The sequence below is a fragment of the Dermochelys coriacea genome, chromosome 6, assembly GCF_009764565.3.
Source record: "Dermochelys coriacea isolate rDerCor1 chromosome 6, rDerCor1.pri.v4, whole genome shotgun sequence".
Taxonomy (NCBI): Eukaryota; Metazoa; Chordata; order Testudines; family Dermochelyidae; genus Dermochelys; species Dermochelys coriacea.
The window spans coordinates 822,940-848,619 of NC_050073.1; the positions used below are offsets into that span (position 1 = coordinate 822,940).

The window sequence follows — 25,680 nt, forward strand, 5'->3', positions numbered from 1 at the left end:
GAGGTCGCATGATCGGCAATACTGCCGGACAGTGGTAAAGACCCCAGGCCAGTAAAAGTTCTGTAGCAGCCTCTGCCGGGTGCGCCGGATTCCCTGGTGCCCTGAGAGGGGGATGTCATCAGCCAGGTACAGGAGCTTGTGGTGATACTTCTGGGGGACCACCAGCTGCCTCCTGATCCCACAGGACTCCACTTCCCCTGGGAGAGCCCATTCTCGGTACTGGAACCCCTTCTCCCACAGGAACCTTTCCTGGCAACCTCTCCTCATGGTCTGTACCACACTGAGGTCGGCCAGGTCCCTGAGCTTCCACAAGGAGGGATCTTTCTGCAACTCGGCCTGGAACTCAGCGGCTGGGGAAGGAATAGGGATCTGTATAGATAAATCTCTGCATTAAACATCTTCACATAACTTTCATATGACTTTGTATTATGCCTCTATTTTCATACAACTTTGTATCAGATACTTATATAGAAAATTTTATATTGAGCCTTGGTATAATGTTAAAAAAATTTCTTTTCTAGGAGTAGAATAATATCTCCCCCCACGCCCGACCCTTTAATCAATTGCCCTGTTGAATAAACGAGGTGTGAATGAGTAAGGCGTGGAAGGCAGCACCTCCAGACAGCTGCAACAGTTGGAGAGGGGATGGAAACCAGACCCAAGAACAATAAAACTTGTCAAGTGGCCTAACTAAAGAAGAGGAGACATATTGACAGCCTTGGGGGTTAGAAGCCAGCACCTTCTTTTGAAAACACCCTCTTTGTAGCATTAAGACAACACCCAGAAGAAAGCAGCACAAAGGACCAAGGGACATAGACACAGATTTTGTATCTGGGATAGATATGCTATAAATGTGAGGTATCTTGCAGAGGACCCCAGGTCTCGTCTTCTCAACATCGAAGCATCGATCCGGATCGGCAGAAGCCGGGCTCCACCCCCCTCCATCTAACTCACCTTGCGGACTCCTCCACCCCTGGAACTGCTCACCTGGCCCACTGGAGAACAGCAGTTGTTGGAGTGACTTTGCATTGTAGGATGGACTTTAAAACAAGTTGAAAAGGCTGTGGCAGGATGTTGGCTCAATGGCGCGAACAGTAAATTGGACATTTCAGTAGCACACAGAGCATCGATGAAGAAACTGCAACTTGAGCAAGCATTGTGTGCAAAGCTGGCCAAGGAACACACTGCAGAGGGACCCAAGGAAAGTGACTTGGAGCGATACGGTGCTGCCTGAAGCAAGCCAGCCAGAGTTCAACATCTGTCCCAAGATAGCTGTACAACAAATCTGGCCTATCTTGTCTTCCACAAGCTGGTGTGATATGGCATTTTGCACTTATAGAGACAGGAAAATTCATTTACCGATAAAAATCAAATCCTTCCAAGCCTAAACGTAGGAGTTCAAGTTAGATAGTATTATGCAGATTCGGGGGCTCATATAACTCATGGAGAACTAGGTTAAAAGGGTTGACTGGTATAGATCCATTGCAAAGGAGACTTTGATGAATTGTGATGTAAATAACTGCCCAGACTGTCTTACGTTTTACCTTTGAATTACTTTTTCCTCTGTGTTAGCAACACCAGGGTTGATCACCTGGACAAAGTCACCTTCCCAGAATAGATGTTGAGTGTTTTCTATTGTAGTTGTTACGTGATTCTTGAAACTTGGATAGGCCCATTACCATATAGGCCAATTTTCTAGTTTAGCAAAACTATACTGCTAGTATTTTTGCCTTCTTATCCCTATATGTTGCTCTTAAGGATATTTAATACAATTCTCTACAATCAAATGTAGCTCGAGTCCTTTTGTGTAGTTAAGCCATCAGAATTCAAAGAGCCCCAAGGATGGTGGTATGGGGAAATCCATTAATCAAACTGATTAACAAAGGTTTGTTTTTATCTAATAGAGACCACAGCTGAGAAGGGACTGAACGCTCATGAGATGTCACAGTAACCTGACAGCAAATGATGATGGGCAAAGGTGCCAAAGGGTGACAGACTGTATTAGTCCAAATAAAATCTGTTTTTGCTTTTCTTGTCCCTCCCAATCTAACTCCAGAATTGTATTCAGATCATGCCCGTGAACAAAAGAAGTGGGGGACTGGAAATCAATGATTGAAACTTGGCCAAATGGGTGAACAAAATAATGAGGGGATGGGCCATTCCAGCCACCACTCCCTTTTAGGGCCTCAAAGAGACTTTGTGGGGAGAACGGCAGCAATGTTGGCCGACTGAAAATCAGAACAGAAAGGAACAAGTGTCACCATCATGACTGCCACCCTCACTGTCCCCTGGGACCCCAGCATCCACCATCACTCTGCTAAGCCTTCACTGTCTTGATCCTGAGGGATGTCATGACCGGACTAGCCCAGACAGGGACCCAGATGATGTAGCCACCTCCACCTGCTTTGGGTAAATCCTAACCACCACCTGGGATGGGAGACTTTGTCACCCCTCTGTATCACTCATCCTTTTCACCTTCCCCCACACCACATGTCCTTTTCCTTCCCCACCTTATTTCTTCACCATCCTGTCTCTCTCCCTTTTGGCTTAGTTGGCCAAGACTATATCTTGCAACCCAGCTCTGAGCCTGTGACCAGAGAGGCAGCTAAAAGCATTGTCCTGCAAAGCTCGATACTGGCACAAGTTTTCCAGGTCTCAGCATGGCTGGTCACACCGGGGGCTGGACCCATGTTTCTCCAGCAGGGAGGTTGCAAGTGAGAACGAATAACCAGAAGCTGTGTCGTTTGTCTTTGCTGTTCCTGTCTCTCCTTTTGTTTGTCTTCTCTTGGAGGAAACAGGATTGTCTTGTTTTGGAGGAAACAGGATTGGACTTTAACAGCAACAGCAACCGCAGCTCCAACTCATTTTGACTGTTTCCCTTTGCCCCAAAAAGAACAGTTGTTGCCATGTAAAGACTGAGGGTAAGTGTACACCTAAAATGCTGCATCGGCGCATAATTCACCTCTCCGAGATGGAATTCTTCCATTGACCTAGTACTGCTTGCACTGGGAGTTAGGTTGGGATAACTGCATTGCTCCAGGGTGTGGATTTTTCACAACTCTGAGAGATGTAACTATACTGATGTATATTTCCAGTGTAGACCAGCCCACAAGGTGGGTGAAGTAATATCCATTATTGGATCAACTTCTGTTGGTGAGAGTCACTAGCTTTCAAGCTCCACAGAGCTCTTCTTCAGGGCTGAGAAAGGTCCTCTGAGGGTCACAGCTAAACAGAAGGCAGAGTGGATCGTTTAGCACAAGGAGCACATGTTGCAAGAGACCACCCAAAGTGAGGTGGGCAGCTAATGCTTCTGCAGTCCAAGGACAAAGGAGGGTTAGTGGGTTACAGATTGTTGTAATGAGCCATAAATCCAGTGTCTCTACTGAGTCCATGATTTTTGGTGTCTGGTAGAGTTATGAATTTAAGCTCCCAGGCTCATATTTTGAAGGTTTTGTGCAGGTTTCCTTTCAGGACAAGGATGGAGAAGTCAGATATGGAGCGATCATTCTGTGACAATTGTTCACCGTGATGTGGTATTTTTGTGTTTTATCATTTTCCTGTGCAAGTTCACTCGAGAGACCACTGATTTCTGGTTTCACCTCTGAGGAGCTTGCTTCCGATGAGCTTGGAGAGGGGTCGGGGGGTTGTTTGAAGGCCAAAAAGGGAACTCAGGAAAGATTTTTCAGGATGGAATCCGCATCGAGTATTTGATGATATCCTGTGTGGGTTCCAATGTAAGGTGCTAGGTGACAATTGGGGGTGTGCGGTTCCAGGGCTTTTATTTCCGAATTGCAGCTGGGTGGCCTGTTCCATGACGCGATGTACATCTCTGCAGGAATGTCCTCATCTGGTGAAGGTGGTCATGTCAAGGTGGGATTTTATTTTCTAAAGACTCCTCACAGCCAAAGTCAAAGGGAACCCGGGATGTTGTTAAAACTAAAGCTGCTGTAATACTTCACCTCAAAGGCTTTAGCAGTTTTGCCTTCTTTTCTGTACCTATAACAGAAGGTTAAAAGGCTGAGGAACGGGGTGTTTGCAGTGGCCCCTGGCATGCTGAGGTCTCTGTATGCCAAACTCCACCCCCTGTTCAATGCTGGACAGGGTTGGGTTAACACTTCTGACCTTAGGGCCCTTTTATTCCACCCCAATTACCATGTTTCCGGTGGCGGTGGCGGGGCTGGGCTCACAGCAGGAATACATCAGATGGCCCATTGCCTGCTGGGAGGATGGGCCGGCTGTCGGGGAGGGGGGGCGTGAGAGACAGCGACAGCAGTGTCTCCCTGTCCCTCCCACACCCACTGTGCACTGCCTGACAAGGGTCCCCGCATAAACCCTCTATTTCCAGGCCCCCCATCTCTGCCGAGGACCCCCTGTGACTCCTATCTCTTCCACCCAGCTCTCCACTGCACTCTGCCCCCAGGACCAGGACCGTCCTTAGGCATATGCAGAATATGCAGCTGCATAGGGCACCACAAAATTTGGGGCATCAAATTGCCCGAAATTTCATGGTGCCTTACACAGCTGCGTGCTTCATATGCGGCAGTGCTGGCAGCCAGTACCATCCTCCAGCTGGCTCCCTTGTGGGGTGCGCCCACTGCAAGGGGCAGGGACGTTTCTAGGTGGGTGCAGGGCCCAGGACAACTCCCTCCACCCCTGCCCCGCCTCTTCCTGCCCCCCCTTTCCACCCCTTCTCCCAAGCCCCCTCCCCCAGCGACAGACGCAGCCCCGGGGATTAGTGAGGGGGCCTGGTGCTAGCAGCAGGGGTCAGGCCTACTCCCGCACTCACCAGCAGTGGCAGGAAGCAGAGCAACCCAGCCCCAGCCCACTCCACTTCACTGGCTCCCCACTGCATTGCTCCGCTTCCCAGTGCCGGTGAGTGCGGGGCAGGAAGGGGCAGAGCCCTCCCCCAAAGCCCTTCCCCCAAGTGGCACGGCTGGGGTGGGGGGAGCGGAGCAGGCTGGGGCCAGGTCTTTCTGCTTCCTGCTGCTGGCGCCAGGCCCCCCGCTAACCCCCCAGGCTGCTCTGGGCACAAAGCTCCTGCCTCCACAAGCCTTGAGTGCAGCCCAGACCCTCTGTGGGGGGGAGCTGCTGCTCAGGCTGTGTAGGGCCCCATAACTGGTAGGGATGGGGCTGCCCAGGACCCTCCCAAACCCCCCAAACCCCAACCTCTTCTCCCTCCACCATGACCTGCCTTCTCCAGCAGCACGCCTGGCTCCAGGCTCCCTCCCCTGCCACATCGGCTGCTCCAGGACCCTCCCCCCTCTGCTTCTCCCCAGAGTGCCCCCACCATCCCCTCCCAGACTCCTCCCACCCGCCCCAGGCTCCTCCCACCATCCCCGCCCCAAGCTCCTCCCACCCGCCCCAGGCTCCTCCCACCATCCCCACCCCAGACTCCTCCCATCCACCCCAAGCTCCTTCCACCATCCCCGCCCCAGGCTCCTCCCACCATCCCTGCCCCAAGCTCCTCCCACCCGTCCCAGGCTCCTCCCACCATCCCCACCCCAGACTCCTCCCATCCACCCCAAGCTCCTTCCACCATCCCCGCCCCAGGCTCCTCCCACCATCCCCGCCCCAAGCTCCTCCCACCCGTCCCAGGCTCCTCCCACCATCCCCACCCCAGACTCCTCCCATCCACCCCAAGCTCCTTCCACCATCCCCGCCCCAGGCTCCGCCCACCAGCCCCACCCCAGGCTCCGCCCACCGTCCCCTCCCCAGGCTCCTCCCACCATCCCCTCCGCTAACTCCTCCCATCCAACCCTTCCCCACACGCTCCTCCCCAGACTCCTCCCACCGGCCCCTCCCGCTCCTCGACTCCGCCTCCAGCCACAGTTCTCCTTCGGGTCCAGTTCAGACTCCAGTCCTTTTGCATTGGGCGCTAGCCCCGCCCCTTCGGTCACGCCGACCAATCAGAAGCTCGGAATGGGGCGGGCGCACGCGCCGCGGCTGGGCGGGGGCGTTGGAACCGAGCCGAAGTCGGAGAGAGCGGCTGAGGGGCGGGCGCACGCGCTTGGGGGGAGGGAGTTAAAACTCATGGCAATGGCGCATGCGTACTGAGACGGAAGTGTCTCCGCACTTGAACGGTGAGTATAAACAGCGCATGCGCAAACAGCAGGTTGGGGGAGCGGTGTGGTGCATGCGCACTAAAGAAAGACAAAGACGAGATCCCGGAGCGGTGCGCGCGACCTAGCCGACTGGAACGAGGCGCATGCGCAGTGAGGCGAAGACGCTCTGAGAGGGGCGCAGTACGGGCCCCGTCGCTCATGCGCGTGGTAAGGCGCGGGTGGCGCACGCGCAGTGGTGGCCCCTGAGCAGCTGTTTCACAAAATGGCGGCAGGGGCCTGGGTTGCTTGTCAGCCAGTGGCTGAGATGTGACCCCCCCTCCCCGCAGCTTCCCTTAGGAGCCCTAGTGTGGGCCTGGCTGGGGACTGGACCCCCCAGCAGGGTCAGTTGGGGTGAGCCCCAAGATGGCCGCCACCTTGTAATGAACATAAGGGGCCACGGCCAAAATGGCTGCCATGGCATGACAAGCATGGTGTGAGCCCCAAGATGGCTGCCGCGTTGGCATGACTGGCAGATGGCGAGCCCCAAGATGGCCGCTGTGTTGGCGTGAGCCCCAAGATGGCCGCTGTGTTGGCGTGAGCCCCAAGATGGCTGCCGCGTTGGCATGACTGGCAGGTTGGCGAGCCCCAAGATGGCCGCCGTGTGGCGTGAGGCCCCAAGATGGCCGCCGCGTTGGCATGACTGCCAGGTGGCGAGCCCCAGATGGCCGCAGCCGTTGGCATGACTGCCAGGTGGCGAGCCCCAAGATGGCCGCCGTGTTGGCATGACTGGCAGGTGGCGAGCCCCTAGATGGCCGCTGTGTTGGCGTGAGCCCCAAGATGGCTGCCGCGTTGGCATGACTGCCAGGTGGCGAGCCCCAAGATGGCCGCTGTGTTGGCATGACTGGCAGCTGGCAAGCCTCAAAAAGGCTGCCAGGTTGGTGTAACTGGCCGACCTCTGGGATGGCTGCCACATTGGTATGACTGGCAGGTGGCGAGCCCATAATGGCCATGATGTGGTGTGACTGGCATCTAAGCTCAGGGCTGTTATTGTAGGGTCTCCACTGAACCTTTTGTGGTCATAGTGCTCCTGCAAAGCACCAGCACTGACTGCTGGGTTGTTATTGTAGGGTCTCCAGCCATGCTCTAACCATGGTTCTCCCTTGCAGCCTGGTCCCGTCCCGCCATGGAGGCCACAGCAGTGGAGGAGGGTGAGGTGACCTCTGGGATGCAGTCCCTGGCGGTGGAAGATGCCCCGGAGCTGGTGCCGGTGCCAGCTTCAGTGGCCGAGGACAGGCTGGCACCGGAAGAGGTGGAGGAGCGGGGGCAGGAGGAGGAGGCTGGTTGGTGTGTCCCCTGCAGTGACGAGGAGCTGGAGGCCCCAGAGGCCTGGATGCCGCCGCCTGAGGAGATCAGACGTCTCTACGAGCAGATCGCTGCCGAGGGCGCCCTGCCACTCCAGGCCGAGATCCTGCCCCGCAGGGCCCCCACCCCTGAGCCCGACAGCGAGGAGGAGGAGAGGTCTGATGGGCAGCCTGAGAGCGAAGAGGAGGAGGAGGAAAAGTGAGTGGAGGGCTGGGGTAGCAGGGGGCTGTGGGTCGGGGGTGAGGGGCACTGGCAGGGCTGGGCTAGCTGGGGGCTGTGGGTTGGTATTGAGGGGCACTAACTGGGCAAGGTAGGGCAGGGGGCTGAGTGTCTGGGGCTGCCCCTTCCCCTCTATTGGGTCTTTAATCCCCTCTGCTCTCTGTGCTCCAGGCCCCAGGTTCCGACTGAGTTTGACTTTGACGATGAGCCTTTTGAACGCCCAAGAGCTCCTGATTGATCGCAGGAGAACACAGGTACGAACAGAGCTGAGAGGCTCCCCACTGACCCCAGAGCCCAACTCCCCTCCCAGAACCGTGGATAGAACCCAGGAGTCCTGGCTCCCTAGCCCCCCCCAACCACTAGACCCCCCCCCTCCCCTCCCTGAGCTGGGATAGAACCCAGGGTCCTGATGCTGCCCACCCCCCCCACAGGTGGCTCACGCAGCCAGAAGCGCGAGGCCCGGCTGGACAAGGTGCTGTCGGACATGAAGCGGCACAAGAAGCTGGAGGAGCAGATCCTGCGCACGGGCCGCGATCTCTTCCAGATGGACAGGGAGGAGGCGCCATCCCCACAGCGCCCCTCGGGGCTCTTCCTGCGCCAGCGCAAGTACTGACCCCCGGGGGTGGGGCTGGCAGGCTGTGGGACCCTGCCCCTTTCCCAGCATCCTCTGGGCTGGCGCTGGGATCCTGCCGCACCAAGGACGCTCCAGCCTGGATACCAGCTTGGGGGACTGAGATGCGGGAGGGAATACAGTGACGGACCAGTGGGGCAGCCAATGGGGCATGGGGCCTTTCCCTTCAAAGGGCGCCGGCTCCTCTCCGGCCCCAGGGCAGGGGAATGGGCTCCACGGCTTTTAGGATCTCAGCACAGCTGCCTCCATCACACCTATGGCTCTGCCCCCACCAGTGGCTGGGGAAGCAGGAAGTGTCCCCCTGTGTTGCCCGGAGAGGGCAGAAGCTACAACCTGGGGGAGGACGGGGGGAGCCACTGGAGTCAGAGAAAGGGTCTGTCCAGTATTTCTGCTGCAATAAATGTGTTTCTCGCCCTCTGGCGTCTCCTTTCTTCTGCCCGGTTCATGCTGAGCTGAGGCCTCAAGCTGGGCCCCCTAGTGCGAGACGCTCTGTCCCTAAAGAGGGTGGGGCCTCTCTGCACCTGTGAGGCTTGGGACTCATTTGTAGGCCCTACATAAACACCACCTTGGGAGATTCTGCAGGTGGGGCAGCAGGGGAACTTCCTACCCCAGAGTGGTCTCCTGGAGGGCCTGGTTGGGACTCTGACATGGGTGTCTGTGAATCGGGCCTTCCCGAGGGCTGGGACAGGGGCCCCATGGCTCAGGAGTGTTTTGCAGATATAGCCATCCTTGGGCACTCTGTCAGCAGGATCCTGTTCCTCCAGGAGGCGGGACTTCCTGTTATGCCCACAATACCCTGGGTATTCTGCCGTGAGAGGTAAGCACTTGCTGTATTGTCATCAGGGCTGGAGGTGGGACTTCCTGTATTGCTATCGAGGCAGGCGGTGGGACTTCGTTGCCCACAGGCTGTTCCACGCTGGAGGAGGCAGGACTTCCTGTATTGCCACAGGGGCAGGAGGTGGGACCTCCTTTGCCCGCAGGCTGTTCCTCCCAGGAGAAGGTGTGAATTGTTGTTTTGTCATTCCCTGCCGGGTCATGTCCTCACAGGAAGTGGCCCCTTTTCAGAGGCAGGGCTTTGTGTCTCATTGTCCAACCAGGACAGGATGCTGGCAGTGAGGGGCAGGGTCTCCCCAGGAAATGCCTCCGCCCTTGCCTGAGACCTCCTGCCCCAAGGTGCTCATGTCTTGGGGGGGGTGTATGTGTGTGTCTGTGATGTGGGGTGGGTGGAGCAGCGGCTCAGAGCCCAGACCTGCCCCAACCACCCCCCTTCTACCCTCCGCAGCTGGCCCCCCCTCATACCAGCAGCTGGGCAAGCGGGGAGGGGCCCTTGAAACAACCAGAGGCAATGCGGGGGGGGGCAGAGTTGGAGCAGTTAGTGGGGAGCGCGACGGAAGGGGGGTCATGATCCCTCTAGGCTCCAATCCTGAGTTGAGGCGCACTTTGCTACAGCATGGCTTGTGGTGGTGAGATCCCTAGATTCTCACTCCACAGACAGGCCATCCTGTCCCGGGGGCAGATCGTCCTCAAGACACCGCCCACGCCAGTTGGCAGATTGGGGGCCGCAGGGAGGAGGTGACGCTGCCCTCCTGACCCCCAAACCAGGACCCCCATGTGGGGAACAGAGACAAAACCTGGCAGAATCTGCCCTCGCCCCCACTGCCTTTATCCAGAGTCGTTCTTCACTTTCCGGACACCTGGGTCCACCCAGTTCTGCCGGTGCCCCTCACTCCCAACCCGCAGCCCCTGCTAGCCCAGCCCTGCCCCCTCCACTCTGCTAGTGCCCCTCACTCCTGACCCACAGGCCCTGCTAGCTCAGTCCTGCCCCCCCGCCCGCTCTGCCGGTGCCTCTCACTCCTGACCCACAGGCCCTACTAGCCCAGTCCTGCCCTTCCCCGCTCTGCCGGTGCCCTTCACTCCCGACCCGCAGCCCCTGCTAGCCCAGCCCTGCCCCCCAGTGCCCCTCACTCCAAACCCCAGCCCTCTGTCATCCCCCCCCGAGCCATGCCGGCGCCCCTCACTCCCCCCCGGCACTAGTCTCTCCCTGGGAGCCTGGTGACTCACGTGTCCTCCTGCGGCCGTGCGGGTGTGGGGGGACCGGCAGCTTCGTGGGGGGCGAGATCGGGGGGTGGAGAGAGACTTCAACCTGCTGCCACCTGGGCCCGTGGCCCCCCCGCCAGGACAGGCCCCCTGCCCCCGAGCCAGCCAGCGCCACCCTGTGGCCAGGTGGGGCTGGCGCCCCCTGGAGGGGCCAGGGCTGGCTGGAGGCATCGGGGAACCCGGAAGCTGCCCCCACCACCGTCTCCTTTCTGTGTCAGCAGCTGACGCACGGTCCCCCCCCGCGCCCCCGCATCCCATTACCATGGCAACCCATTGTTACCTCCAACGCAGCTGGGGCCGGGGGGGGGGCCCCAGTGTATATAGGGCCCTGGGCCGGAGGGAAGGCACCAGTGCTGGGCGAGTGGCCCGACGGGGTGAACCACAGCCGGGCGCGGAAAGGAGCGAAAGGGGCCCCTCGTTTCCTGCACCCCCTTTTTCTCCCCCTGACTGCTGGGGATCCTCCCCTTGCTGTGGGGCCGGGGGGTTGCCCCCCAGAGAGAGCAGTTTAGTGGAAGCAGGCAAGCGTCAGGTAAGTGGGAGCCCCACAGCCTGAAGTAATGTGGTGGGGGGGCAGAGGCACCCCAATTCTCCCAGAGGGGAGGCTGGGTCTGAAGTGGGGCAGGGACAGGGTCAGTAGAGGGGACGGAGTGAATTGGGGGCAGGCTAGTGGAGTATTGTTTGGGGTGACAGGTCCGTGGTGGGAGGAGGGGCACAGGATTTTGGGGGGTGGGAGATTTGGGGGTGTGATGGAGGAGGGTATGGAGGAGATTGTCAGGGGTGGAAAGGGGGATGCATGGGGGTGAAGGATGGGGCTGCAGGAGGAATTGGGATCGGTTGGATTCTGGGGGCAGGGAATTGTTGGGGTGCAGGGACAAAGGGGGTGCTGGGTTCCCTGGCGAAAGTGGGGGGATAGAAGTGATGTCAGCCTGGGATCTTGATGCAAAAGCTCCCTGCCTCCACCTCCCCTGCTGGGGGCTGCAGGTCGGGAGTGTGGGGCACCAGCAGGCTGGGGAAGCGGGGGCTGCAGGTTGGGAGTGGGGGGTACCGGCAGGGCTGGGGGGGCAGGGGGCTGCGGGTCAGGAGTGGGGGGCACTGGCAGGGCTGGGGGGCGGGGCTGGGCTAGCAGGGGGCTGCGGGTCAGGAGTGGGGGGTACCGGCAGGGCTGGGGGGGCAGGGGGCATAGGGTCAGGAGTGGGGGGGCACTGGCAGGGCTGGAGGGGCGGGGGGCTGCAGGTCAGGATTGGACTACCGGCAGGGCTTGGGGGTGGGGGGGCTGTGGGTCAGGAGTGGGGGGCACGGTGGGGCTGGGGGGGAGGGGGCTGTGGGTCGGGAGTGGGAGGCACCGGTGGGGCTGAGGGGGTGGGGGGAAGCGGGTCGGGATTGGGGGGCACCGGCAGGGCTGGGGGGGCAGGGCTGGGCTAGCAGGGGGCTGTGGGTCGGGAGTGGGTGGCGCTGAGGGGGCGGGGGGCAGCGGGTCGGGAGTGGGGGGCACCAGCGGGGCTGGGGGGCAGCGGGTCGGGAGTGGGGGGCACTGAGGGGGCGGGGGGCAGCGGGTCGGGAGTGGGGGACACCGGCGGGGCTGGGGGGCGGGGGGCAGCGGGTCGGGAGTGGGGGGCGCTGAGGGGGCGGGGGGCACCGGCGGGGCTGGGGGGCGGGGGGCAGCGGGTCGGGAGTGGGGGGCGCTGAGGGGGCGGGGGGCAGCGGGTCGGGAGTGGGGGGCACCGGCGGGGCTGGGGGGCGGGGCTGGCAGTCGCGCTCTGGCCCTTTAAGGGGCTGGGCCCATCCCTCCCCCTCCCTTTTCTGCGCATCAGCCCCGCAGCCCCTCCCGCCCCGTGGGTCCCAGACCCGGATGCCTGGGTTCCGCGGCGGGGTGGAGGCGGCGTCCCGGCTGCCCCCCTAGCGCCACGCGGGAGGGGCCGAGGCCGGGGCCATGCGGAGCTAGGTAGGATCCCGCGGCCGGAGGGGGGGGGGCAGGACTCTGCCCCCCTTCCCCGAAGATCGCGCCCTGCTTCTTCCTTGCACCCCCCCACCGGGGGCGCCTGGGGCGGAGCCAGGGCGAGGGGTGGGGAGGGCTCTCGCCGAGGGAAGTGGGGGAGGACCCAGGCGTCCGGCGCTGGGTGGCGCAGGATCGTCCTCTCTCGTCTATTGCCCCCCCCCCCGCATTGGAGACATTTGCGGGGGGGGGGGGGGACTGACTCGAGAATGTTGGAAATCTGCCTCCTCCCGCTCCCGGGGAGGGGGGATGTAAAGGGATGGGGACAGGTGGGCCCTGTACCTGTCCCGGGAGGAATGGATGGGAGTGGGGTGGAGATGGGGCCTGTGCCCTCCAGGGGTCTCAGCCCCAGGCAAGCACTGGCTGTGGGGGGCACAGAGTCCCCCCTCTGAAGGCCCCCTTTTTCTCTCCCCCCAGCTGTCCCCCATGGACGCTGAAGCCTCCACCATGAATTTCCGGACGCCCGGGTTCTTCCGGCGCAGCCCCCCGTCCGCGGCGAAGCCGGCCCCCGGGGCCGGGGGGGGTGTCGGCGGTGGGGGGCATCGCCCAGATCTCGCCCTGTCTGTACCTCTGCAGCGGCAACGCAGCCGCCAACCGGCACCTGGTGTCCGCCCGGGCGGTGACCTGCGTGGTCAACGCCACCATGGAGATCCCCAACGCCAACTGGCCCGACATCGACTACGTCAAGGTGCCAGTGCCCGACCTGCCCCACGCCCCGCTAGCCCTCTACTTCGACTCGGTGGCCGACCGCATCCACCAGACGGGCAAGCGCAACGGACGCACCCTGGTGCACTGCGTGGCGGGCGTGAGCCGCTCGGCCTCGCTCTGCATCGCCTACCTGATGAAGTACCATCGCCTCAGCCTGCTGGACGCCCACCAGTGGGTGCGGAGCCGGCGCCCCGTGGTGCGGCCCAACGTGGGCTTCTGGCGCCAGCTCATCGCCTACGAGCGCCAGCTCTTCGGCAAGAACACTGTGCACATGGTGCCCTCGCCCATCGGCCTGGTGCCCGACGTCTACGAGAAGGAGACCCGCGGCCTGGTGCCCCTCTGGAGCTACAGATAGGCGGGGCGGGGGTGCCGCAGCCGGGACCGGACCCGTCTTGGCGGCCCGGGGCGGGACGCGTTCCCACGGCGCTGCCCTGGCCCGGAGCGGGGACGGGGTGTCAGTACAACTGCCCCAGCGCGGGGTAGATTGAACCCCGGCCGGCTGGAACTGCCCCAGGCCGGGCAAGGTGGTGGCGTTTCACGGTGCTGCCCCAGCAAGGGGCAGATCTCAGCGGCCGTCCCTGCGCCGGGGCCGATTCCCGGCCGGCACAGGTCTGACTGCCCCGCTGGGGGCAGACCGAACACCAAAGCGGCACCATTGGCTGTATTTGCCCCGGAGGAGGGATTTGGGGGCAGCTGCCCCCACCCTGGGACCAGCTCAGCAGGGGGGCAGATGTCCCCCAAAGGGGCATTTTCTAACCTCAGAGACTTTGCGGGGGGGTTGTGCGCGGAGTCTGGGGCTGTGTTTAAAGGGGGGGAGAAGAGTTATTGAGCATAAAAGCCCCCCCATGCATTGTGTGACACCCCCCCGAGCCTACCACACACACCCAACTAACCGCCTTCCAATTCACAACCCCCTGCAAACAATTTCTCTGGCCCCCAGAGAGACGAGATCTAAATTGCTGCCCCCCCCACTGGGGGGCACAAGTGGGGGGGATCTGCTCTCAGCCCCTGTATAGCTCTGTACATAGCTACAAAGGTCTATATTCCTTACCGACCGTTTGTACCGACTTAACGAGCGGAGACTGCTCATTAATAAAAATTAACCTTTCAATTAAACCAACTGGAGGCAGTCAGCTGGGGCAGGGAGGGGTGGGGGCAATTGGCTGCGGTGTCAGGGTTGGGGGAGGTTTTGGGGGGCTCTGGCCAGAATGGGGAGGTTCAGGGAGTTCTGGTCACAGTGGGGAGGCAGTGGCGGGCTGGGGGAGGTTCAGTGGGCACTGGCCACACTGGAAGGTTTGGGGGGGCACTGGCTGCAGTGGGAGGATCTAGGGGGGCACTTGCTCACTCGTTCACCCCTTAAATAACAAAATTCACTTTATTTTATAATATAAAAAACTCACATAAAACAAAGACATTTACAACTGAGGGGTTTGGGGAAAATGGGGAGGGGGAATTGCCCCCCTGGGTGTAGATCTATGGGGTGCCCCCCAAGCCAGGATTACATCCAGCCCCCTGCCCCAGCATCCTTCATTGAGGGGCCTGTGTGGGAATATTTTGGGGTCGCCTCTGGCTCCCCTGGGGGCAGACGGCTGCCTCCCAGCTCTGCAGGGAGGCCCCCTCTAGTGGCTCAGGAGTTCCCCAACCTCCAGTTTTGGGGTAATGGGTGGGATCACCCCAGAAAGTGACAGATACCAGGGGTTACCCCCAATTTCTGTCCTGAATTCACCCTAAATTGGCCCCAGAGCCCCATACCTACCCCCTATCAAGTGGGGAATGGGAGACTGATTTGCTCCTCCTAACTTACCCCATCCAGTGGGGAGCACTCCCCAATCTGCCCCCCCAAACAACAGGCCCGTCCAAGCAGGGAATGGTGGGGGTGAGCCCCAACTCCCAGCCCCACAGCGGGTGGGGGCAGGGTGTTATACCCAGGGGCCGCCCCCAGCCTCAGTCGCTCTCCCCATCACTGCTGATTACGCCGCGGAGGCGGGACCAGTCCGTGGGGCGTCGGGATGGGAGGCCCCCATCGGCATCTGGGGGGGAAGCTGGGGGGATGGCCGGGGGGGTGCTGTACAGACTCCAGATGTTGCGGCGCCGGGGGCGGCCTGTAGGGAGGGTAGAGGGGGGGTCAGTTCCAGATGGGGTCCCGTCCCGTCCCCCCTGATCCCCAGCCCCACATTTCCCCCCGCCCCCTCCTCTGGATCCATCCCCCTTAGCCCCAACCCCCAGCCCCGTCTCTCGCCTGACGGGTCTGCCCCCCCCAGCCCCCCTTCCACTCCTAACTGCACCCCTGGATTGCTGCCCGGCTGCCCCGTCTCTTCTCCCCCCTCTGCCCCATGTCTCCTCTCCTGCCCGCCAGCCTCTGCCCCCACATCCCCCTGCCAGCCTCCCCCCCCCAGCTGCCTCCCTCCGCCCCCACTTCCCCCACCAGCCTCCCTTCTGCCCCCACATCCCCCCCGGCTGCCCCCCCTCCACCCCCACATCCCCCCACCAGCCTCCCCCTCTGCCCCCACTTCCCCCTCCCGGCTGCCCCCCTCACCGTCAGAGGCGATGATGTTCCCCATGTCCAGCGCTGCCACCTCGGCTGCCTCTTCCAGGTGCAGCCGCAACGCCCGGCACCGCTCCAGAGAGGGGTTCCCTGGGGGGAGAGGGGGTTACAACGGGGGGGCCTCTCCCAGGGAGCCACCCAGCCTGCCCCCTGCACCCAGGGAACCCTGCCCCTCCCAGCTGCCTCCCCCCAACTCAGTCCAGGGGCCCCGTTTCTTTTGCTTCACCTCAATCCCCCTTCCCTGTACCCCCAACCCTCCCACCCTTCCTGCCCCCCATCCCTTCCTCTATTCCCACCCTGTCTGCCTCCACTCTGAATCCTCTCCTCCAACCTCCCCGCCCCCTCCTCCATCCCCACCCCCAATCCCCCCTCCAACCTCTCCGCCCTGCCCGCCCCTCCTCCATCCCCACCCCAATCCCCCCTCCAACCTCTCCGCCCTGCCCGCCCCTCCTCCATCCCCACCTCCAATCCCCCCCTCCAACGTCTCCGCCCTGCCCGCCCCCTCCTCCATCCCCACCTCCAATCCCCCCCTCCAACGTCTCCGCCCTGCCCGCCCCCCTCCTCCACCCCCCAATCCCCCTCCAACCTCTCCGCCCTGCCCGCCCCCTCCTCCATCCCCACCCCCAATCCCCCCTCCAACCTCTCCGCCCTGCCCGCCCCCTCCTCCATGCCCACCTCCAATCCCCCCCTCCAACCTCTCCGCCCTGCCCGCCCCCTCCTCCATCCCCACCTCCAATCCCCCCCTCCAACCTCTCCGCCCTGCCCGCCCCCTCCTCCATCCCCACCCCCAATCCCCCCCTCCAACCTCTCCGCCCTGCCCGCCCCTCCTCCATGCCCACCTCCAATCTCCCCCTCCAACCTCTCCGCCCTGCCCGCCCCCTCCTCCATGCCCACCTCCAATCCCCCCCTCCAACCTCTCCGCCCTGCCCGCCCCCTCCTCCATCCCCACCTCCAATCCCCCCAAGCTCCCCACCCTGCCCGCCCCCCATCCCCATCTCCCTGCCCCCGCCCCACTCACCCTGCAGCCCAATGGCCTCCAGCTCCCGGCGCAGGACCCCGACCCGCTGCTTGACGGAGCGACACCCGGCCAGCAGCTTCCTGTAGTTCCGCCGCACGCCACAGGCCAGGATGTAGCGCTTCAGCCGTCGCACCGCCGGGTGCTCCTCTGCCTGGGGGGTGGGGACCGGTTAGGGACAGCCCCCAAGGGGGAGGGGCCTATTCCCACCTCTCCAGGGCGGGGAACTCAAACAAGGCGAAAAGGTCCCTTTAAACGGACCGGGTGGGGTAGTTGTGTCTAATTTCCCGCCACTCTCGGACGTTTGCCGCCGGAGAAAGGAAATGAACGTCGGAATGTTTCGGCTCTCGACGGCTTTCCTCGCCCCAGCTCCTTTGTCTCTTTTTAAAAAGACAAACATTTCCACTGGATAAACCAGCAATTCCTGCAGTAAAACTGCACTTCACCATTTCTTCTCCCCTCTTACAACCATTCCCCCCCAGAAAAGAAATTCACCCAGTGCCGTGTTCGTTCCTCGTTTCTTGTCGCCTTTTCCTCCAGCTTTGAAAGCAAAATTTCCACCAGGAAAAACCTGGAGTCACAATTGAGTTCACTTCCTTCCCCCCTTTTCTTTTCTTTTTAAGTAATTTTTAGGAGAAACAAACATCCCGTGGCATGATTTCATTTAGCAATTTCTTTGACCCGAATTTTAACACAGTTTTTCCCATTGGAAAGGAAAAGATTGTAGCAAATCTTCATTTCACAGTGTCCAATTTTCTAACTTTAAAAAATAATTTCTGCTGGGAAAAAAATGTAATAAAATTTTTTAGTGTAATTTCTGTTCAGAATTCCTTCCCCCTGCATTTTAAAACAATTTTTCCAGCTGGGGGGCAAGTGAGATTCAAACAGCAAAATTTCAGTTCTGTTTCTCTTTTCCTTTTTTGTCTACAAAAAATTTCCACCGGGGGGACAAAACTTCACACAGTAAAGTTTCATCTATCAGGTTATTTTTCATTTCCCCCAACTTTTAAAACTAATTTGCCAGGAGAAAATGAAACGCATGGAGCGCTATTTCAGTTCCCCAACTCCCTTTTCCCAGATTTTAAAACAAATTTTCCACTGGGGAAAAAAATGTAGAGAAATTTCAGTTCTCAATTTCCTGTTCCCTTTCTCCAGCTTTAAAAAACCCTGTCCACACAAAAGAAACAAAGAAAATTCATGCAATAAAATTTAATGTTCCAACTTTTCAATTTTGTGTTATTGTTTTCCTGGAGACAGCCAGTGTATTTAGGGTGATCTCCATCCTCAATCCTTCCCCCTCGCATTGTCAGACACGTTTTTCACGGTAAATATAATTAATGGAACCAGAATTTCATTTCACTATTTCTTGGTGATTTGGGGAATTTTAAAACCATTTCCCACTGGAAAAAACAATTTCAGTTCAATGTCTTCGTTCCTTTAATTGACTTTAAATAATTTGCAGTAGGAGAAAAATGCGATTTATTCAAATTCCAGTTCCTGTTTCCTCTCTCAGGACAGTTAAAACAATTTTGCCAGGAGATAAAAATTGGTTCAGTGCAATTACAGTTGGTAATCCCTCTTTGGAGGTGCCTGGGGAGCTGCCCCGGACACCTGGGTCCCATCCCCCACCTCACCTTCCCCTTCTTGCGCCGGGAGCCTGGGTTGGGGCTGTTGTTCTCATCCTGCACGGAGGAGGAGGATGAAGAGTCTTGTCTGTCTCAGAGCTGCCCCTCTGCCTCGCCTTCCCCTCCTCCTCAGCCTTCAGCCTCGGCTTACGCTCCTCTTCCTCGCTCTCGCTGTCCCGCTCGGCCTTCCCCCTCCCCGTCTCCTTCCTGCTCTTACCCTCCTCCTCCTCCCTCCCTGATCCCTCCTCACTCTGGGCCTTTGTCCTCCTCTTCCTCCTCTCCAGCTCCGCCTTCTTCGCTCCCTTCTTCCCAGCTGGCTTCCGGCTTCTACCCTCCTCTTCCTCGCTCCCCGATCCCTCCCCCTTCAGAGCCTTCACCCTGCCCCTCTTCCTGCTCCCCACTTCCTCAGCCTCACTATCGCTCCTCCGCTCCGCCTTCTTTGCTCCCTTCTTCCCTGCCTGCTTCCGGCTCCTACCCTCCTCCTCACTCCCTGACTCCTCCTCCCTCTGAGACTTTATCGTCTCCTTGTTCTCTTCCTCCTCACTATCACTCCATCTCCCTGCCTTCCTCGTTCCCTTCTTCCCTGCCCCTTTTCTATTCTGACACTCCTTCTCTTCCATCTCGGAGTCGCTCCCCACTTCCTTCCCCCAAGCCTTCATCCGCCCCTTCTTCTTGCTGTCCCCCTCCTCCTCGCTATCACTCCTCCGCTTGGCCTTCCTTGCTCCTGTCTTCCCTGTCTGCTTTTGCCGCTTACACTCCTCCTCCTCCACTGATTCGCTCCCCGATTCCTCCTTGCTCTGAGCTGTGATCCCCCCATTCGCTTTCCCCTCCTGCTCCCCACAGTCACCCCTCCGCTCTGCCTCTCTTGCTCGCTTCTGCCCCAGCCGGTCCTGGGCCTTGGCGCCCTCTGTTCTCCTCGGGGGCTGCTTCATTCCCTCACTCGTAGCTGCCCACTTGGAGTCACTCTCTCTGCCAGTGCCACCCAGATCGGGTGTCTCCTCTGCTCCAGAATCCCCCTCGTCCTCCCACGATCCTGTGCGCCTGGATTTCCCAGTCTCCCCCTGGGCATCAGCCAGTTTCGGCTTCCTCGAATCAATCCCAGAATCCTCCCCATCAGAACTGGCCTCTGGAAACCAGACGGGAGACAAGGGATTAAGTGAGTGCTGGGACACATGGAGCTGGGCACACGGGGACCCCCCGCCCAGCGCTGGGACGCGGCCCCTCTGGGGTAGGGGCTAGGCACACGGGAACCCCCCGCCCAGTGCTGGGACGCAGCCCCTCTAGGGTAGGGGCTAGGCACACGGGGACCCCCCGCCCGGCACTGGGACACGGCCCCTCTGGGGTGGGGGCTGGGCACCCGGGGACCCCCCTGCCCGGTGCTGGGACGGGGGCTGGGCACTTGCTCACCAGAACCCTGATCCAGTCGCTGTTTCTTTCTCGCCGTGTCCTTGGGGCCTCCCCCCGACGAGTTGGAGCCGCTGCGGGGTCGCTTCTCAGCCCTGGCTTCAGGGGTGTCCCGGGCGTTCTCGGGGTTTGGGGACTCCCCGTTGGAACTGGAATCATCCAGCTGCTGGGAAAGGCCAATGAGGTTATACAGGAACCCACCGCTGCCGAGCTCCCCTTGCCGAACCCCCCCTCACCTGCATTCTCAGCAGTTCCTCCTCCACCAGCTGCTTGAGCAGCTCCTTCTCCTCCCGCATCAGGCTCTCGCGGCCCACATGGGCCAGGTACTTCCTCCGCACCATGGCCAGCGTCAGCACGCTGCAGGCACAGGGGAGACGGGGATTAGAGAACCCAGGAGTCCGGGGTCCTGGTCCCCTGCTCTAACCCACTGAACCCTTCCCACCCAGAGAACCCAGGTGTCCGGGCTCCCACAACCCTTTGCTCCCCCCCCGACCCCTAGAGAACCCAGGTGTCCGGGCTCCCACAATCCTTTGCCCCTCCCCCCGACCCCTAGAGAACACAGGTGTCCGGGCTCCCACAATCCTTTGCTCCCCCCCGACCCCTAGAGAACCCAGGTGTCCGGGCTCCCACAATCCTTTGCCCCCCCCGACCCCTAGAGAACCCAGGTGTCCGGGCTCCCCCAATCCTTTGCTCCCCCCCGACCCCTAGAGAACCCAGGTGTCCGGGCTCCCACAATCCTTTCCCCCCCCCCCCGACCCCTAGAGAACCCAGGTGTCCGGGCTCCCACAACCCTTTGCTCCCCCCGACCCTAGAGAACCCAGGTGTCCGGGCTCCCACAATCCTTTGCCCCTCCCCCCGACCCCTAGAGAACACAGGTGTCCCGGGCTCCCACAATCCTTTGCTCCCCCCGACCCCTAGAGAACCACAGGTGTCCGGGCTCCCACAATCCTTTGCCCCCCCCGACCCCTAGAGAACCCAGGTGTCCGGGCTCCCACAATCCTTTGCTCCCCCCCGATCCCTAGAGAACCCAGGTGTCCGGGGCTCCCACAATCCTTTGCTCCCCCCCGACCCCTAGAGAACCCCAGGTGTCCGGGCTCCCACAATCCTTTGCCCCCCCCGACCCCTAGAGAACACAGGTGTCCGGGCTCCCACAATCCTTTGCCCCTCCCCCCGACCCTAGAGAACCCAGGTGTCCGGGCTCCCACAATCCTTTGCCCCTCCCCCGACCCCTAGAGAACCCAGGTGTCAGGGCTCCCACAATCCTTTGCCCCTCCCCCCCGACCCCCTAGAGAACCCAGGCTGTCCAGGGCTCCCACAATCCTTTGCCCCTCCCCCCGACCCCTAGAGAACCCAGGTGTCCGGGCTCCCACAATCCTTTGCTCCCCCCCGACCCCTAGAGAACCCAGGTGTCCGGGCTCCCACAATCCTTTGCCCCCCCCCGAACCCTAGAGAACCCAGGTGTCCGGGCTCCCACAATCCTTTGCTCCCCCCCGACCCCTAGAGAACCCAGGTGTCCGGGCGCCCACAATCCTTGCCCCCCCCCCGGACCCCTAGAGAACCCAGGTGTCCGGGCTCCCACAATCCTTTGCTCCCCCCGACCCCTAGAGAACCCAGGTGTCCGGGCTCCCCCAATCCCTTCCCCCCCCCCCGACCCTAGAGAACACAGGTGTCCGGGCTCCCACAATCCTTTGCTCCCCCCGACCCCTAGAGAACCCAGGTGTCCGGGCTCCCACAATCCTTTGCCCCCCCCCGACCCCTAGAGAACCCAGGTGTCCGGGCTCCCACAATCCTTTGCCCCCCCCGACCCCTAGAGAACCCAGGTGTCCGGGCTCCCACAATCCTTTGCCCCCCCGACCCCTAGAGAACCCAGGTGTCCGGGCTCCCACAATCCTTTGCTCCCCCCCGACCCCTAGAGAACCCAGGTGTCCGGGCTCCCACAATCCTTTGCTCCCCCCGACCCCTAGAGAACCCAGGTGTCCGGGCTCCCACAATCCTTTGCCCCCCCGACCCCTAGAGAACCCAGGTGTCCGGGCTCCCACAATCCTTTGCTCCCCCCGACCCCTAGAGAACCCAGGTGTCCGGGCTCCCACAATCCTTTGCTCCCCCCCGACCCCTAGAGAACCCAGGTGTCCGGGCTCCCACAATCCTTTGCCCCCCCCCCCGACCCCTAGAGAACACAGGTGTCCGGGCTCCCACAATCCTTTGCGCCCCCCCGACCCTAGAGAACCCAGGTGTCCGGGCTCCCACAATCCTTTGCCCCCCCCCCGACCCCTAGAGAACCCAGGTGTCCGGGATCCCCACAATCCTTTGCCCCCCCCCCCGACCCCTAGAGACCCAGGTGTCCGGGCTCCACAATCCTTTGCTCCCCCCGACCCCTAGAGAACCCAGGTGTCCGGGCTCCCACAATCCTTTTGCCCCCCCCCGACCCCTAGAGAACCCAGGTGTCCGGGCTCCCACAATCCTTTGCCCCCCCCCCGACCCCTAGAGAACCCAGGTGTCCGGGCTCCCACAATCCTTTGCCCCCCCCCCGACCCCTAGAGAACCCAGGTGTCCGGGCTCCCACAATCCTTTGCCCCCCCCCGACCCCTAGAGAACCCAGGTGTCCGGGCTCCCACAATCCTTTGCCCCCCCCCGACCCCTAGAGAACCCAGGTGTCCGGGCTCCCACAATCCTTTGCCCCCCCCCCCGACCCCTAGAGAACCCAGGTGTCCGGGCTCCCACAATCCTTTGCCCCTCCCCCCGACCCCTAGAGAACCCAGGTGTCCGGGCTCCCACAATCCTTTCCCCCCCCCCCCCCCCCGACCCCTAGAGAACCAGGTGTCCGGGCTCCCACAATCCTTTGCCCCCCCGACCCCTAGAGAACCCAGGTGTCCGGGCTCCCACAATCCTTTGCTCCCCCCCGACCCCTAGAGAACCCAGGTGTCCGGGCTCCCACAATCCTTTGCTCCCCCCCGACCCCTAGAGAACCCAGGTGTCCGGGCTCCCACAATCCTTTGCTCCCCCCCCGACCCCTAGAGAACCCAGGTGTCCGGGCTCCCACAATCCTTTGCCCCCCCGACCCCTAGAGAACCCAGGTGTCCGGGCTCCCACAATCCTTTTGCCCCCCCCCCGACCCCTAGAGAACCCAGGTGTCCGGGCTCCCACAATCCTTTGCTCCCCCCGACCCTAGAGAACCCAGGTGTCCGGGCTCCCACAAACCTGGACCCCTAGAGAACCCAGGTGTCCCGGGCTCCCACAATCCTTTGCTCCCCCCCGACCCCTAGAGAACCCAGGTGTCCGGGCTCCCACAATCCTTTGCTCCCCCCCCGACCCCTAGAGAACCCAGGTGTCCGGGCTCCCACAATCCTTTGCCCCCCCCCGACCCCTAGAGAACCCAGGTGTCCGGGCTCCACAATCCTTTTGCCCCCCCCCGACCCCTAGAGAACCCAGGTGTCCGGGCTCCCACAATCCTTTGCTCCCCCCCGCCCCCCTAGAGAACCCAGGTGTCCGGGCTCCCACACTCCTTTGCTCCCCCCCGACCCCTAGAGAACCCAGGTGTCCGGGCTCCCACAATCCTTTGCCCCTCCCCCCGACCCCTAGAGAACCCAGGTGTCCGGGCTCCCACAATCCTTTGCCCCCCCCCCGACCCCTAGAGAACCCAGGTGTCCGGGCTCCCACAATCCTTTGCTCCCCCCCGACCCCTAGAGAACCCAGGTGTCCGGGCTCCCACAATCCTTTGCTCCCCCCGACCCCTAGAGAACCCAGGTGTCCGGGCTCCCACAATCCTTTGCCCCCCCCCCCGACCCCTAGAGAACCCAGGTGTCCGGGCTCCCACAATCCTTTGCCCCCCCCCCGACCCCTAGAGAACCCAGGTGTCCGGGCTCCCACAATCCTTTGCCCCCCCCCGACCCCTAGAGAACCCAGGTGTCCGGGCTCCCACAATCCTTTGCTCCCCCCCCGACCCCTAGAGAAACCCCAGGTGTCCGGGCTCCCACAATCCTTTGCCCCCCCCCCGACCCCGAGAGAACCCAGGTGTCCGGGCTCCCACAATCCTTTGCTCCCCCCCGACCCATAGAGAACCCAGGTGTCCGGGCTCCCACAATCCTTTGCCCCCCCCCGACCCCTAGAGAACCCAGGTGTCCGGGCTCCCACAATCCTTTGCTCCCCCCGACCCTAGAGAACCCAGGTGTCCGGGCTCCCACAATCCTTTGCCCCCCCCCGACCCTAGAGAACCCAGGTGTCCGGGCTCCCACAATCCCTTTGCTCCCCCCCCCGACCCCGAGAGAACCCAGGTGTCCGGGCTCCCACAATCCTTTGCCCCCCCCCGACCCTAGAGAACCCAGGTGTCCGGGCTCCCACAATCCTTTGCTCCCCCCCCGACCCCTAGAGAACCCAGGTGTCCGGGCTCCCACAATCCTTTTTGCCCCTCCCCCCGACCCCTAGAGAACCAGGTGTCCGGGCTCCCACAATCCTTTGCCCCTCCCCCGACCCCTAGAGAACCCAGGTGTCCGGGCTCCCACAATCCTTTGCCCCCCCCCCGACCCCTAGAGACCCAGGTGTCCGGGCTCCCACAATCCTTTGCGCCCCCCCCGACCCCTAGAGAACCCAGGTGTCCGGGGCTCCCACAATCCTTTGCCCCCCCCCGACCCCGAGAGAACCCAGGTGTCCGGGCTCCCACAATCCTTTGGCCCCCCCCCCGACCCCTAGAGAACCCAGGTGTCCGGGCTCCCACAATCCTTTGCTCCCCCCCGACCCCTAGAGAACCCAGGTGTCCGGGCTCCCACAATCCTTTGCTCCCCCCGACCCCTAGAGAACCCAGGTGTCCGGGCTCCCACACTCCTTTGCTCCCCCCCCGACCCCTAGAGAACCCAGGTGTCCGGGCTCCCACAATCCTTTGCCCCCCCCGACCCCTAGAGAACCAGGTGTCCGGGCTCCCACAATCCTTTGCCCCCCCCGACCCCTAGAGAACCCAGGTGTCCGGGCTCCCACAATCCTTTGCCCCCCCCCGACCCCTAGAGAACCCAGGTGTCCGGGCTCCCACAATCCTTGCTCCCCCCCGACCCCTAGAGAACCCAGGTGACCGGGCTCCCACAATCCTTTGCTCCCCCCCGACCCCTAGAGAACCCAGGTGTCCGGGCTCCCACAATCCTTTGCTCCCCCCGACCCCTAGAGAACCCAGGTGTCCGGGCTCCCACAATCCTTTGCCCCCCCCGACCCCTAGAGAACCCAGGTGTCCGGGCTCCCACAATCCTTTGCCCCCCCCGACCCCTAGAGAACCCAGGTGTCCGGGCTCCCACAATCCTTTGCCCCCCCCCGACCCCTAGAGAACCCAGGTGTCCGGGCTCCCACAATCCTTTGCCCCCCCCCGACCCCTAGAGAACCCAGGTGTCCGGGCTCCCACAATCCTTTGCTCCCCCCCGACCCTAGAGAACCAGGTGTCCGGGCTCCCACAATCCTTTGCCCCCCCCCGACCCCTAGAGAACCCAGGTGTCCGGGCTCCCACAATCCTTTTGCTCCCCCCCGACCCCTAGAGAACCCAGGTGTCCGGGCTCCCACAATCCTTTGCTCCCCCCCGACCCCTAGAGAACCCAGGTGTCCGGGCTCCCACAATCCTTTGCCCCCCCCCGACCCCTAGAGAACCCAGGTGTCCGGGCTCCCACAATCCTTTGCTCCCCCCCGACCCCTAGAGAACCCAGGTGTCCGGGCTCCCACAATCCTTTGCTCCCCCCCGACCCCTAGAGAACCCAGGTGTCCGGGCTCCCACAATCCTTTGCCCCCCCCCGACCCCTAGAGAACCCAGGTGTCCGGGCTCCCACAATCCTTTGCCCCCCCCCCGACCCCTAGAGAACCCAGGTGTCCGGGTCTGGGGGCACCTGAGGTCCGGGCTGCCCTGGAAGAGCCCGCGCGTGAAGTCCCGCATCTCCCGCTCCGCAGCCATCGCCCCACCGCGTCTTTCCCGCCTCCTGAGCCCGTCCGGCCACCGTAGCGCGGGGGCTGACGGGAGGTGTGGCGCTGCCTGGGAGCGGGGGGGCGGGCGCGGGGGCTGACGGGAGGTGTGGCG

At 61.8% G+C, this 25,680-nt stretch overlaps 3 protein-coding genes and 1 long non-coding RNA gene across 5 annotated transcripts; 2 read left to right on the forward strand and 2 right to left on the reverse strand.

The window, feature by feature from the left end:
- Positions 1-283: 283 nt before the first annotated feature.
- LOC122460755 lies at positions 284-10,992 on the reverse strand. 2 transcript variants are annotated; one of them, XR_006282235.1, is made up of 3 exons: positions 10,315-10,992; positions 988-3,996; positions 284-350 (listed from the first exon to the last, which is right to left on the reverse strand). It is a non-coding gene; the product is annotated as an uncharacterized LOC122460755 (long non-coding RNA). The 2 variants fall into 2 exon arrangements; XR_006282234.1 differs by having other exon boundaries at positions 314-369; positions 955-3,996.
- Positions 5,892-8,667, forward strand: PAGR1 (PAXIP1 associated glutamate rich protein 1). Its single transcript, XM_043517086.1, is given in 6 exon segments — positions 5,892-5,983; positions 6,030-6,080; positions 7,208-7,601; positions 7,794-7,833; positions 7,835-7,874; positions 8,051-8,667. Coding segments are annotated over 6 exon segments (774 nt in total). The 5' UTR covers positions 5,892-5,919; the 3' UTR covers positions 8,236-8,667.
- Positions 10,993-12,762: 1,770 nt separating the features above from the next.
- On the forward strand, positions 12,763-14,167 carry LOC119857552 (dual specificity protein phosphatase 14-like). The gene is given in 2 exon segments (XM_038406640.2): positions 12,763-12,859; positions 12,861-14,167. Coding segments are annotated over 2 exon segments (636 nt in total). The 5' UTR covers positions 12,763-12,769; the 3' UTR covers positions 13,407-14,167.
- A 2,616-nt stretch (positions 14,168-16,783) lies between these two features.
- Positions 16,784-25,650, reverse strand: HIRIP3 (HIRA interacting protein 3). Its single transcript, XM_043516066.1, has 6 exons — positions 25,493-25,650; positions 19,877-19,997; positions 19,644-19,803; positions 18,527-19,362; positions 18,246-18,421; positions 16,784-16,991 (listed from the first exon to the last, which is right to left on the reverse strand). The coding sequence occupies exons 1-6, from the start codon at positions 25,555-25,557 to the stop codon at positions 16,784-16,786; spliced, it is 1,566 nt and encodes a 521-aa protein (XP_043372001.1). The 5' UTR covers positions 25,558-25,650.
- Positions 25,651-25,680: the final 30 nt, after the last annotated feature.

Excerpts from the sequence above, each read along its gene's own strand:
- HIRIP3 (XM_043516066.1), bottom strand. The coding sequence starts at position 25,557 with ATGGCTGCGGAGCGGGAGATGCGGGACTTCACGCGCGGGCTCTTCCAG. Across the intron at positions 19,804-19,876 it reads AGGAACTGCTGAGAATGCAG|CTGGATGATTCCAGTTCCAA; the intron begins GTGAGGGGGGGT and ends CTTTCCCAGCAG. Across the intron at positions 16,992-18,245 it reads CCCGGCGCAAGAAGGGGAAG|AGACAAAGGAGCTGGGGCGA; the intron begins GTGAGGTGGGGG and ends CTTTTTAAAAAG.